This window comes from Puma concolor, chromosome B1, assembly GCF_028749965.1.
Source record: "Puma concolor isolate L17-30 chromosome B1, mPumCon1.1.hap2, whole genome shotgun sequence".
Taxonomy (NCBI): domain Eukaryota; kingdom Metazoa; phylum Chordata; class Mammalia; order Carnivora; family Felidae; genus Puma; species Puma concolor.
Genome location: NC_141670.1, coordinates 140,660,198 through 140,675,738, shown reverse-complemented (window position 1 = coordinate 140,675,738; position 15,541 = coordinate 140,660,198). Strand labels below are relative to the sequence as shown.

At 34.9% G+C, this 15,541-nt stretch overlaps 1 protein-coding gene across 4 annotated transcripts in view; it reads right to left on the bottom strand.

Moving 5' to 3' along the window:
• Positions 1 to 15,541, bottom strand: part of PRKG2 (protein kinase cGMP-dependent 2) — a 106,059-nt gene that overhangs the window by 65,780 nt on the left and 24,738 nt on the right. For 3 of the 4 annotated variants that reach the window (XM_086704764.1, XM_086704763.1, XM_086704762.1), the window contains exons 3-5: positions 6,875 to 7,041; positions 1,957 to 2,070; positions 218 to 323 (exon numbers count right to left, since the gene is read on the bottom strand). In XM_086704764.1, coding sequence (XP_086560890.1) covers positions 218 to 323; positions 1,957 to 2,070; positions 6,875 to 7,041 — 387 coding nt within the window. Of the gene's footprint in view, positions 1 to 217; positions 324 to 1,956; positions 2,071 to 6,874; positions 7,042 to 8,228; positions 8,356 to 15,541 lie in introns of those variants that run through there. The other variant, XM_086704765.1, reaches the window with a different exon arrangement.

Below are 15,541 nucleotides of genomic sequence, written 5' to 3'. Positions count from 1 at the left end.
TAAATAAATCAGTGTGCAAGGCTAATTGGAATTAAGTATATATTTTTTTAATGTAGTGGCCTTTACTGCAAGGGAATACTTTTGTTCCTTTGGTTTAGTCATGTGGAAATTGCTTAAATGAGGAAAGCTCTAGTAAAGTAATTATTGTGATAAAACCAACATATCCACAATATAACTACACCATCTTCTACTCTTTCCAACAATGTGTTATTCTTACCTTCTGAGGAAGTTTCTGTACTGTTCATCTCTAGCTTGAGCTGTCCTTCTCATTATATTCTGGAATACCTCTCGATCTAGTGCCCAAGTTTTAACATTGGTAATAGCTTTAGAAAAATCAAGAAAATAATAAAATATTGTTTAGCCCCACATTAAGAAAACAGTCCAAAATGTTAATTGATAAATTTTTCATATATTCTCATCAAATGATATTTCTTGGAAATTGCATTATTTAACATGCAAATGGAAGGAAGCAGTGATATAAATAGTGGGTAATTTTATAAAATCATCTTTGGCTTTGAAATGAACCATGATTTGGAAGTGAGTAGCAAAAGATTTCCTTTCTAATTATGTTTTGCTTAGGATGATATCAAAATTAGTTTGCAATTCCTAATTACATACTACATCATCAGGATGTATTTCAGATTTGTGCTGTGATACAAGAGAAAACCAGCCAGCCTGTAGCTAATCCAGAAAGTGAAGAATTCACAAGTAGATAATTGAAAGTTAAAGATCTGAGTGTATGAGTATGTTTTTATGTATTTTTATGCTGTTCAGACATTGTAGCTAACGAGAGCCAATACATTTTTAAGGATCTCTATGGTTACTTTTGTATAAAGTACATACAAATCATTTTCATAGAAATTATGCAAAACAGTGTTTGAGACATTTTTTTTATAGGAAAGACATAGAAAGCAAGAATAAAATCTAAACAGGAAGAAGAGCAGAAGTAGCAGCTCTAAAAAAATCTAGATGAAGTTACAATTGTATTTAAAAAAAAAAAAAGAAGAAGTAATGAGGGCCTATAATATAAATCAAAATCCAAAGCTTTGGTTTACTAAATTTTGGAATGAATTAGATTTATCTTGACATTCTTGTTAAAAATACAAATCCATACAGGGCACCTGGGTGGCTCAATAGGTTAAGCATCTGACTTCGGCTCAGGTCATGATCTCACAGTTTGTGAGTTCAAGCCCTGAATTGGGCTCTGTGCTGATAGCTTGGAGCCTGGAGCCTGCTTCAGATTTTTGTCCCCCTCCCTCTCTGTCCCTCCCCTCCTAAAAAATAAATAAACATTAAAAAAAAACTTAAAAAAAATTCAGATCCTTAAGCTCAATTGCCAGAGATTCTGATTTGTGTTTGGAGTGAAGCCCCAGAATCTGCATTTTTTAATCAAAACTGCAGCAATTCTGAGACACTTAACCTAGTCCTAAACACTGAGAAACACATCTAAGTATTCATGCCCAAGATAACCATGAATAATGTCAATAAAAACAAGAACCCTTAAACTAATCCCAGGAGTCACTCAGGAAAACTCTCATTAATTAATTCACCTCCCTTTGGCTATTTATATATTTTCATTGGTTTCATTAATTTTTCTGGTTTATAATATGTTTGGAACATCACAGAGAATGAAAAGCTAACATTCTGGATGAACCAAAGGCAGATGTTTACACAGAAAAAAAAGCGAAGTGGTAATTAAAGCAAATATTGGAATAATTCAGTAATATAAAGCCATTTTCATATTTCATATGCAGGTACCTGAAGGAAAAGTTCTCTTGAATTTGAATTATTTAGACAAGTGCTTCAATATAAATTCTTTTGTAAGCATAGCATTTCTGTTAACAAGAGCACATGGGGCACAATGGGAGACAGAAATACTCAGCAGGCAATAGTAGTGACTTAGATTGTCATAAACATTGTGTAACGATTCAAAAATAGAGCCTTTCATCCCGTTACCTTTCACAGAGGCAGTTCTTGTACAGTTGTATAAAATGGCTAGCTCCCCAAACGTGGTCCACATAGGGATGGATGACAGCAATCTCTCCCCTTGGAACACCTCTAGTCGACCCTCTGTCAAGCAGAATTTAAGAAAAAACACAAATAATCCAAATAAATTACAAAAGTAAGACAATCAGAAAGTACACAAAGCATACAGGCAAGATCTCTTATGATTCTCATTATAATATAGTGGTTGACAGTGTAGACTAAAAGCAGCTCTCCCACTTACTCTCTATTAGCTGATCACTTTGAAAGAAAGGGGTTCCCTACTCTGCCTGGGGTTCTTTGTCGGTAATGGGGATGATGATAATAATAATAATAATAATAATAATATTCACCTCAGTTGCTGTGAGAATTAAATTAGTTAACATGGGTAGGGAACTTAGAACAATGGCTAACACACAGAAAATGCTATGTTAGTGTTAGCTATTGTTAATGTTATTATCATTGCTACAAAGTTCTTCCCCAGAAGCAGTGGATGGCAAGTGTTGTATTTAAAATTCATTCTACCCCAAGAAAATGTAGCATAAAACTATTTCTTTTGTCCAAGGAACACAACAATTGTATGTCTTGAAAACACATCCTAGCTGTCCACACTAACAGAAGGACTAACTTGTCATAATTAGAATTGCATGGGCCCTGGAGTCAGACAGCCTGGCTCTGTCCAATCATTGGCTGTGTAACCTTGGGTAAGTAACTTCACCATGCCTGCATTGTTGTCTAAACCCTCAATCACTGACATGAAGTAATAAATGACAGTTGCTAAGAAAAGTGCATGAGAAAAACAGTATCAAGAGAATTAGAAGACAAGCCACAGACTGTAAGAAAATATTTTTGCAAAAAGACACACGTGATAAAAGTGTGTTTGGCAAAATATACAAAAACCCCTAACAACTCAACAGCAAGAAAACAAACAATCTGATTAAAAAATGGGCCAAAGAGCTTTAACAGATGCTCACCAGAGAAGACAGACAGATGGTAAATAAGCATATGAAATGATGCCCCACATCATGCGTCATCAGAGAAATGCAGACTAAAACAACAGTAAAATACCACCACACACCTAGTAGAATGACAAAAACCTGGGACACTGACAACACCCAATGTTAGTGAGCACATGGAACAAGGGGAACTCTCCTACATTGCCGATGGGAATGTAAAACGGGACAGTCACTTTGGAAGACAGTTTGGCACTTTCTTCTATTAAACATAATCTTACCATACAAGGCAGCCATTGCCCTCCTTAGCATTTTACCCAAAGGAGTTCAAACCTCTGATCCACACAAAAACCTGCACACAGATATTTACAGCAGCTTTATTTATAACTGCCAAAACTTAAAAATGACAAAGATGTCCTTTAATGGATGAACAGAGAAACTGTGGTACATCCAGCCAATGGAATATTATTCAGTACTTAAAAAGAAATGAGTTTTAGGGGCATTCACTTTCGAATGTCCCCTCTCTGGAAAGAGAGTGAGAGCTTTCCTACTAGTCTTCCTTTCTAATCTTGTATTCTAATAAACTTTTGCCTGCTGCTCAAAAAAAAAAAAAAGAAAAGAAAAAAGAAAAAGAAGAAAGAAAGAAAGAAAGAAAGAAAGAAAGAAAAAGGAAGGAAGGAAGGAAGGAAGGAAGGAAGGAAGGAAGGAAGGAAGGAAGGAAGGAAGGAAGATGCTATTAGGCCACAAAAAGACAAGGAGGAGCCTCAAGTGCATATACAACTAAGTGAAAGAATTCAATTTAAAAAAGACACATACTGTATAATTCCAGCAATATGACATTCTGGAAAAGGGGAAACTATGGAGAAAATGAAAAGATCAGTGGTTGCCAGGGATAGGGTCAGGGGAGATGAACAGGCAGAGCACAGAGAATTTTTAGGATGGTGAAAATACTCTGCATGATTTTATAAGGACGGATAAATGTCATTATACATTTCTCTAAACCCATAGAAGGTACAACAGCAACTTATGGTAAACTTTGATGATATATCAATACAGGCTCATCCTTGATTAAAAAAAAAAAAAAAAGGCGCCATTCTGGTGAGTGATGTTGATAATGGTGGAGGCCATGGCTGTGTGGGGACAAAGGGTATATGGAAAAATTTCTGTATTTCCTTCCAAATTTTGCTGCATACCTAAAACTGCTCTAGAAAAAATAAAGTCTTATAAAAATGAGAAAGAAGAGTGCCTATCAAAGAAAGGGAGAGGCAGTATTTGAGGCCACCTCCTCACAATTATTTGGCCCCAGTGATTCTCTTCTCGTTTCCTTTTGAAAATGAGTGTAAATAAAACCTTACCTAACAAAAAGCTACATGCAAAAGAGACCTCCATTCTTCAAGGGGGATAAAATGGTGGGTTATTCTCTTTCCCTTGAAGAGTTCATCTTTCCTTCTCCTAGTTCACCACTAAGCAGCTCTGAATCATCTCTGCCCAGCCATTCATTCACCAAATCTGATTTGAGTACCTATGTTGTAGCAGGAACTGGTACAACTGCCAAAGAGACACAAAAGATACTTATTCTGGGGGCGCCTGGGCAGGTCAGTCGGTAAGCAGCCTACTTCGGCTCAGAGATCATGATCTCGCGGGTTTGTGGGTTAGAGCCCCGCGTTGGGCTCTGTGCTGATGGCTCAGAGCCTGGAGCCTGCTTCGGATTCTGTGTCTCCCTCTCTCTCTGCCCCTCCCCCACACACACTCTGTGTCTCTCTGTCTCTCAAAAAATGAATAAAAATGTTGAGGAAATTTTTTAAATTACTTATTCTGATAGAACTTACATTATAGTAAGAAAAAAGCTGCATTGGCTCCAAATCCTACAGATATAATACAAAATTTAATAATTTCTCATCACAACTAAATTCCACTCCACTGAAACCACTAAGTGGTACCGTCAAGTTTGTATCATGGGTCTCAATGCATTTAAAGTTTTTTTTTTCTATTTGAGTATGACCCATGGGACTTGGGAAATACTAAAGAATTATATGGAACATCAAAGTTTAAGCTAAATATGCTCTTAATATTTGCTATTCATGCCATATATTATAAAAGGGAGATTTTTAATTAACTACTTTGCTCAATCAGTTAAATCAGGCAAGTCAGTCCTGAGATAACACCATAATTTATTCAAATAAGAAACTGTCCAATTTTCATTTCCATGTGTGCTGTAACCCTGATGTCAATGACTGTACTGATGCTGGCTTCTGTTCTAACTCTTCTCTTCCCTAGTCTTTCATTGGAGTTATCGGCAAGGAACAAGATGGGCTGACATGAGTTTCTCATCTTTTCCTAACAGCTTCCATAAAAATTTGTTGAGTTAATGATCTATTTTTTCATGCCAGAATTTCTGGTGTTGCTAAAGTAGAAATGAAATGGCCAAGAGAAAAGTTGAAAGATGGGGAAACTGCCCTGGATTATCGTCCCCAAAAACTTGAAGGTTGGCTAAATTCAGACCATAGAATTAGAATAATTCTTGGGAGAATAATTTCTTGAGAATGACTGTATAATTTTAGGGGTGTCTACAGAGACGTTTATGGCAAATAAACACCAATATTTATGAAAATAGCATGTCTAAGGAATCAGAGCATATGAAAACAATCTTTTATATGGTATAAATACAACAATACATATTTATTAATTTGTTTGGAATGGCAACTTCTGCCCTACACCTAAGGCCCCCAAGGAAACAAGAATCATGAAAGCATTCCTAGGTTGCCAGGAACTACAGTATAAAATAAAAGGCCACAGCATGTCTCAATTTACCACTCCATCTGGGTTAAGCCACCTTAACTTTTTCCCTAAAACTCAAAAAGTTGGGGCAATTCAGAACCTGAGAAGGTGTTCACTAAACATACACCCTGTTCATATAATTTCTTGTCTCCATATCTAACAAAAATCATTTTTTGAGTACTACTATAAGGCATGCATTTGGTATGCATTTAAGAAATCCTTTGCCTATCTGATTATTAAAATCTACCCAGCATGTAAACCTGTTCCTATAATTGTATATGGAGAAAACCATTTAAATGGTTCTAAAGACACCAGTTTTAATCTTAATGCATTCCATTTGATTCACATGTTGGTTACATGTACCTAAATTATCTTCTGAAAGCATTCGTATATAATCCAAATATTTTACAGAACCACAAAAACAACTGTTTTCTTTATCCTGCTACAACAACCTAAAAATGTCAACATAAGCAGCAGTATTTTATTTATTTATAACATTTATTTAGTCTTGAGACAGAGAGAGACAGAGCATGAATGGGGGAGAGGCAGAGAGAGAGGGAGATACAGAATCGGAAGCAGGCTCCAGGCTCTGAGCCATCAGCCCAGAGCCTGACGCAGGGCTCGAACTCACAGACCGCGAGATCGTGACCTGAGCTGAAGTCAGACGCTCAACCAACTGAGCCACCCAGGCGCCCCAAGCAGCAGTATTTTAAATAGAAACACCTTTTTTGCAGTTGCTGAGTAGGTGGCATTGTGATTAGAAGTACGGACGCGAGTCAGATTATCTACATCTGCATTCTACCTCCACCATTTATGAGCTTTGTGGCCTTGCGTAAGTTACATAACTTTTCTGTGGCAAAGTCCACATTAGTAATAAGGTGATAACAGCACTTACCTAACAGAGTTGGTGAGAAGATGAAATGAGATCTCTCTATAAAGTGCTCAGTAGGATGCTTGACACATAAAATGCACTCAGTAAATATTATCACCATTAGGATTAGGCCAACAATGTTACTATTTCATGAGCTCATTCTGTTATGGTTTCATACAAACAGAGCAACCGGTTTTGCATTTTTATAAATGTTTGCAAAAAATCATAAGGCAATAAGCAAAATATTTGTTATGTAAGAACTGGAACTGGAAAAACCTGTGAAACCCACCTGCTAGCACAAAGATATGGTTTCCTGGTTCTCCTTGCTTAATAATGTAACTCCCTTGCTGGTAGTTTCTACCATACATGCATTCCACCATGTCTTTGATCTGCTGAGGATCCAGTCTCTTCAGAAACTGATTTCTATTAAGGGCATCTGTAATGAGCTTCTTCTCGCTGGTGTAATGGCAAAAAGAGATTACGTTACAATTAATGAAAACCATGTTTTGCTATTTAGATTTACCTCATTTAGATTCTAGTACTTACAACTTTTACAGCAAGGACAAATTGTTCTTCTAGTCCCACCAACACTTGACCCATGTAACTGCCCTACTTTACATGTAAAACCTTTGAAAGTATTTTTGAATAGTTTTCTGTAATTGGTATTACATCAATTTTATAATCACTCCTGGCTGCCATCATCACAAGTGTAGCATCTCTCAAGATCCCTAGATTAATGTTAATAACATGATACATGATTTTTTTTTTAGGTGGAAAGAAAATCTGGTTGGTTGGTAGAAGGTGTATTTAAGAAACTACAACACAGTATTCATTTTTATTTTCATTTATTCATGTATATTTGCATGCATAGTGCCTATAGTACTAGCTATTTTATATCTTATTTAATCTTTACCACCATCCTGTGAAATAATCACTATTGTTACTTTACGGATAAGTAGCCTAAAAAGCAAGCAACTTATTCCCTCTAGGATTTAAATCCAAGTCTGTGAGTCTGAAGCCTATATGGCTTCCATTCCATCCCCTGCCTCTTCTGAGCCAAGGCAGTCAGTTCCCTTGGGACTCACTAGGTTAGATCAGACACAGAAGGTGATGGTAGTAGTCTGGGTTTTCCTAGACTTTGACTCTTAGCATATCTAGACTAGACAGAATATGTATTTCCAGTCTCATAACCTGTTCATTCCTCAAATCCAAGGCCCTCTTGTTGATAATCCTGAAATACTCTGTTTTCTTTGGGAAGAGAAGTAGCTTCAAATAATTACCCAATCTTAATTACCATAACTTTCAAATGTTTTAATCAACATACTTTATATGCAGCTGTTATAGAATTATTGAGCTGGCAGAAAAGTGAATTTGTGGGCTAAGTTAGACTCTGCACAACATACTTGCTTTCAGTCAAACTCAGCATGATTTTTTTTATGTAGTTTTTTTTTTTAAGTTTATTTTTCAGAGAGAGAGAGAGAGAGACAGAGAGCATGAGTTACCACAAGCAGGGAAAGGACAGAGAGATGGACAGAGAGAATCACAAGCAGGCCCCTTGCTGTCAGCTCAGAGCCTGATGCAGGGCTTGATCTCACAAACTGCAAGATCATGACCTGAGCTGAAATCAAGAGTTGGCCGCTTACCTGACTAAGCCACCCAGGTGCCCCAAATTCAGCATGATTTTTAAAAACAGGGTTTTTTTTTTTTTCCTGCATCTTTCATTCAAACTCTTTCCCATCACTAGCTTTACTGTTTCAAAACTTGTGCTATTTTTCTACACAGAAAGTTCTCAAACATAAAGTAGACATAAAGTAAACTTACACGGGATTGGATACTTCCTTCAAAACCGCATCCATCAGATCATTAGGCTACATTAAGAAAACAATGAAGAAATTCCTTCTGCCCTATAGTGACTCAGAGCCATACAAACTCTTTTGAGTACCTTGAAAACTTACTTCTTCCTGCAACTAATTTATCACCAAATCTTGTCATTTCTCTTTACAAAATATCATTGTTATCCATTTTAGTTTCCATTTTCAAAGATGTCGCCACAGTCCAAGAAAAAAAAAATCTTAGGTTGGGAAAACTTTTAATACGTTCTTTTTTAACGTTTCAGCTTCTAGCCTCTTTCCCTCATATTCTATTCTATACTATATTATCAGATTAATCTTGCTAAAAAAAACTGATTTAATTCTGATCTCATTTTTTCTTTATCCTCTAAAGCCAAAAAATCATTCATTTAATATATACTGAGAAAATACTTTTGCTACATGTTCTCAGAGCAAGCAGTAGAACTGTGAACAGTACCAAGAAAGCCCCATCTTTCATGGGCCTTCCATGATCTTGTAACATTCCAGCTAGTGTTTCATCAATGCCCACATATCCTAATTTCCCAAAATATGTTCCAGGAAGGGCTCTTCTTTCATAAGCAAGAGTGTGCTGAGTTTGAACAATTTTGGAAATTTACAATGCATACTTTCAGAGTTCAAAGAAATATTTCAGTAAACAAATCTGTTAAACCAATGTTTCCCAAACCTCAATGTCTGTTATATTTACTTCTTCTTTTGGCTTAACTTCTACAAACATTCCATGGAAGTAGTCTGAAAACCCTTTTGCCCATAGAAGAAAATCAATATCCCACAATCTGGTATTCACCATTTCCCACCACATGGCTCTACTCCATCCATCTAGTACTCACTTCATAAAACAAACCCTTTGCTACAGACAGGCTGGTATCTTGTCTCCTATGCCTGCCAGCTTTATCTTTAGGCTTAGCCTCTGTTTTCTCCTCCAGTTTAACTTAATTTCTTCTCCCTTCAACCAGCCCAAACCTTATAATTATCCCATTATGATCTAGGCAAGGATGCTATAGTTCACACAATCTTCTAACTCTACTCTAAACTCTTAGAGTATTATATTCATGTCTATTAAATTCAAAATTTTTATCAAACATTTACTTTGGGTATAAAAATTTATTAAACATGTTCCATGGCCTCAAATTCTTTAAACTTAATTTACTGAATAACCATATTATAATATTGTATTATTAGAAAAGAGTTGTCTCTATGACTTTTCCTCCAAACCAGATTATAAATCTTTGAAGGACTGGGTCTTCTCTTGAATTATCTGTTTAAGAGGCAACAGATAGCAGTGCCTACAAGTATGAACTTTACTGCTCCTTCTACAACTATGATAGGCAAGCTATTATCAGAACAACTCTCCCTACTCACACAACTACAAAAACTAATTAAATTAATATACTGCAAACCTGCTTTTGAAAGCACTGGAGACCTATCAACATAACAGCTTGAAAAGCCATGATCCACTAGAGAATATAGGGGCACCTGGGTGGCTCAGACGGTTGGGCATCTGACTTTAGCTCAGGTCATGATCTTGGTGGTTCACCAGCTAAAGACCCACATGGGGCTCTGTGATGACAGCTCAGAGCCTGCAGCCTGCTTCAGATTCTGTCTCCCTCTCTCTCTCTTCCCCTCCCCAACTCATGTTATCTCTCTCTCTCTCTCTCTCTCTCTCTCTCTCTCTCTCTCTCTCTATTATTCTAAATGAATAAACATTAAAAAGAGAGAGAGAGAGAGAGAGAGAGAGAGATAATATGAGCTTGACATTCGTATCTGCTTTTCCCTTCAAGGCATTTGCTGATTTGTAGTCAGCACTGAGCAGAATTTTGGCAGTCTCAAAGGATTGGGAAGACCAGAGTCAATATTCAAGGCACCCCATGAAGGAAGAATCCTGGTAAACATCCAAGATTTCAGATGGGACAACTGCAGGGCTGTAACCTATGAGTAAATACAGCAGCCCAAAAGAGGCTAGCTCTGGAAAAGACTGAAAACCAACTTCAAAATGACAAATTCCTATTTTGGTTAAAATGATTTGCCCCTAGCCTGCCTTCCAGAAGCAAAGGTAAGTTTTTTCCATAGGATGTTCACAAAATCTAGAGACTCAAATTTTCTCTAGAGTTTTTCCCTAAAGAGTATCTAGCAAAATATCAAAAGTTACCAGGCATAGCAGGAGAAAAGACCAAATGACTGAAGACCAAGAGAAAAAAGACAACAGAAACAGACCTAACAGACCAAGATATTGTAGGTGTCAGACAGACTTTAATAGAATTGTATTTAATTATTTTTAATAAAATCAAAAACAAAATGGAGACTATCAGTGGAGAACACAATTTTTTTTTGCTTTAATCAAATGGAAATTCCAGAACTGAAAAATACATAATCTGAAGTTTGAAATTCGACAGATGAATTTAAAATCTGCAAGACACAGCTGAAAAGGATTAGAAACTGAATACTATAAGCAGGTAGAATATATCTACATAGGCAGTTAGAGAGAATATAGGATGGAAAATAGTGCAACAAGAACAAAAACAGTACAAAACATAGAAGACGTATGAGTCATCACAGAGAATTTGGACATAGGTGTAATTTCTTCCCTGAAGAAAAGGAAAGAATTGGACTGAAACAATATATATAGGGATCATATTTAAGAATCTTCTTAAATCCATGAAAAGATATTGAATCACAGACAAGATACACTATGAACTCCAAACAAAACATATCTTTAAAAAAACCATACCTAGGATCATCATAGTCAAATTGCTGAAAACCAAATAAAAAGAGAAAAATCTACAATGCAGATAAAGAAGAGATACATTACCTCAAATAACCAACAATATAACTGACTTACTCCTCAACTGAAATAATGAAAGCCAGATATTTGGAATATCTCCAAAAAGCTTTAAAATGCCTATTTCCAGTATCTTTACCCAGTGAAAATTGTCTTTAAAAATACAAGTGAAATGAATACACTTTAGAACGTCATTCCATTGGCAACAGACTCATAATAGTGGAGAGCTCCACACAAACAAAATGATCCCAGATGGAAACTAATAGACGTTAGAAAGAAGCAATGGAAAAAGTAATAATGTGGATGACTAAAGAAAGCTTGTCTTTATAAAGAAGTAATAGCATAATAGCAATGTCGTGTTTAAGTGGTACAGTCACTCTGGAAAACAGTGTGGAGGTTCCTCAAAAAATTAAAAATAGATCTACCCTATGACCCAGGAATAGCACTGCTAGGAATTTACCCAAGGGATACAGGAATGCTGATGCATAGGGGCACTTGTACCCCAATGTTTATAGCAGTGAAATTATGGAAAGAGCCTAAATGTCCATCAACTGATGAATAGATAAAGAAATTGTGGTTTATATATACAATGGAATACTACTTGACAATGAGAAAGAATAAAATCTGGCCATGTGTAGCAACGTGGATGGAACTGGAGAGTGTTATGCTAAGTGAAATAAGTCAAGTGAAATAAGACAGATACCATATGTTTTCACTCATATGTGGATCCTGAGAAACTCAACAGAAGACCAGGGGGAGGGGAAAGGGGGAAAAAAGTTACAGAGAGGGAAGGAGGCAAACCATAAGAGACTCTTAAATACTGAGAACAAACTGAGGGTTGATGGGTGGTGGGGAAGAGGGGAAAGTGGGTGATGGGTATTGAGGAGGGCACCTGGTGGGATGAGCACTGGGTGTTGTTTGGAAACCAAGTTAACAATAAATTTCATATAAAAAATAAAAAATAATGAAATAAAATAAAATGTATGATAAATACATTGTTTGAGAACCACAGCCAAGTTGTGAGGAGGGGGAAGGGTGGCAGTAAACATAATTTAAGGTACAGGAAGTGATGCAAGTACTAATCTACATTAGAAATTTAATAAATTACAGAAGATGTTATAATTTAGGGTAACCCCTACAAGATCAGCCAAATAATGTTTCAATGGAAGCTAACAGAAAAGAAAATGAAATAATAATATATTTATTTCAGGGATCCTGGGTGGCTCAGTAAGTTGAGTATCTGACTCTTGAATTCAGCTCAGGTCATGATCCCAGGGTGGTGGGATTGAGCTCAGCATCAGGTGCTTAAAATTCTCTCTCTCTCTCTCTCTCTCTCTCTCTCCCCCTCTCCCTCTCCCTCTCCCTCTCCACTTGCTCTCTCTCTCTCTCTTAAAAAAATTAATAATACATCTAATTTTAAAAGAAACCAAAGAAGTATAACATATAAGAAACAAATAGTATTATGTTAGAGTTAAATGCAAATACTTGTATTTACTTAGAGACAAAAACACTAAACACTAAAGACTGTCAGATTGAAAAATGAAATAAAGTAAAAAGGAAATACAAAATGTGTGTTACTTATAAGAAGCATGCTTTAAAGATAATGACATAGAAAGGCTGAAAGTAAGAAGGTAGAAAGAGATGTTTATACTATGTAAACACCAATTATGAAGAAAATGTTTCTTGATACTGGAAAGTAGAGTGCAACAAAAATTACATTTCCAGAAATAGAGAGGGATATTTCATATTGGTATGATCAGGAAGATATAAATATTTCTAAATGTGTATGCAATTAATTAAATAGCCTCAAAATATAGAAAAAAATTGACAAAAATAAAAGAAGAAATAAATGAATCCACAATTAGGAGATTTTTAACACATCCCTCTGAGTAACCAATGGAAAAAGTTGATGAAAATTAGTTAGAACATAGTTCTAAACAATTGACTATCAAACTTAATTTCTTGACCTCACTGATATTTCAAAAGATTGCATTCAACAAATTCAGAACACACATTCTTTTCAAGTGCACAAAAACCTTCATCAATGTTGACCATATGGCGGGCCATAAAGCAAGTCTCAAAAATACAAAATATGTTCTTTGAATACAGTAGAATTAAGCTAGGGAAATCAATAACAAAGCATAATCAAAAAATTCTCAAATGTTTGAGAATTGAGTGTGAATTGAAAATTGAACATTTTTTGAGCAATTTATTTCTAAATAGCCCTCTGATCAATGATTAAATTAGGAGGAAAATCGGATAATATTTTGAAATAAATGATAAATATGCGACATGCCAAAAATTGTGAGGAGCACATAAATCACGCTAAGAAACTTACAGTATTAAAGAGATACATTAGAAAAGAAGAAAGATAAAATTGAATAACTTAAGTGTCCACCTAAAAGCGCTAGAAAAAAAGGTGAACTCAGAAAAGGGAGAAGGAAATAAACAATGAAATGGAAGGAGAAAATAGTAAAACAGAAAAAAAAGTACAATAAAGAGAACCAACACATACAATTTATGTGTTGATAATTATTAATATTAACATATAATTTAACATATAAATAACATATAATTTAACATATAAACATATTATATTAACATATAATTAACATATAAACATATTATATTAACATATAATTTAACATATAAACATAATATATTAACATATAATTATCAATATCAAATATAAGAAGGGAGACATCCCTATAGATATTATAGATATGAAAAAAATGAATGGATAGTGTAACCAATTCTTGAAGATTTAGATGAAATGAAAAGCTTCCAAGAAAAATGCAACAAACCATATCTGACACAAGAAGAAGTAAAAATTAGCAATTAAAAAATTAAATAAAAGATAAAAATATCTCACAAAAGGAATTCTAGACCCAGATGACACTACCACTAAGTTTTCCAGACACTTAAGGAAAAATAACATTAATCTTATATAATCTTTTCCAGAAAATAAAAAAGAATAATTTTTCCCAATTTACTTTATAGTATGAGAATAGCCTGAGAACAAAACCCACATCACAAGAAAGAAAAATTAAAGGCTAATATCCCTAATGATGGTAAGTGCAAAGTTAGAAAACAAAACAAGTATGTAAAGTAAGTATTCTAAATCATACTGAAAATTAACTGATGTAATTAACCACACAAAAAGAATAAAGGATTAAAAAAACTGCAAAATATTGTTGGATGCAGAAAAAGTATTTGATAAAATTAAACACCTATATACGATTTCTAAATTTTATGTTTTTAAGTTTTATTTAAGTAATCTCTACACCCCATGTGGGACTCAAACTCATGACCCCAAGATCAAGTGTCACATGCTCCTGAGCCTGCCAGGCCACCCGGTTTCTAAATTTTAAAAAAGCCCTTAGCAAATTAGGAATAGACTGGAATGGAATGTCCTTAATCTGAACATTATCTACAAAATTATAAAACATTATCTACAAAACAAAACAAAAAACAGAAATCATTATCTCACATGGTAAAATACTGAAAGTTTCCCTCCAGATATCAGAAATGGGCTGTTTCAATTTGACCCTGAACCAGAAGTCTGAGCAAATTTAATAAGGTGAGTGGGAAAAATAATTACAAAGAAAAAAAAGAAAAATATAAAAGATGTAAGCATAGGAAAAGAAAGAAAATTGCCATTCCTTCTAAAGACACGTTGCATAAGTGAGAGATTCAAAAGGATGTACAAGTAAACTATCAAAATTAACAAGTTATTTCAACAAGCTCACTGGATACAAGCTCTCCAAACACTTCAATTATATTTCTATATCCCAGCATCAAATAACTAAAAATGAAAGTTTAAAAATTACATCATTTTAACAAGATAAAAAAATCAACTATACAGGGTTGCATGTAACAAAAGTGTGTGAGGCCCTCACAGAGAAGTACAAAATATTGAGAGAAATGAAAAAGAAACAAATGGAAGCATATATCATAGATGTGGATGAGAAGACTCAATTTTTTAATGGTATCAATTTTACTAAAATTGATCAAGGTCTATTAAATCCCAATTGACATTCTGAAAAAAAATTTATGAAAATTAACAAGCTGATTCTAAAATTCTTAGTCATAAAAGGCCGAAGAATAGCCATTACAACACTGAAGGACAACAACAAAGTTGGCCGACTTAAAGTAATGGGTACCAAGAATTATTATAAATCAAAATTATTAAGAGAAGATACTCTTGGCACCAGAATGTACAATAAAGACCTTGGGAACAGAATTGAAAGTCAAAAAAGCCCAGCTACACATACATAGATACTTAATTTATGTTTTTTAATTTTTTTCA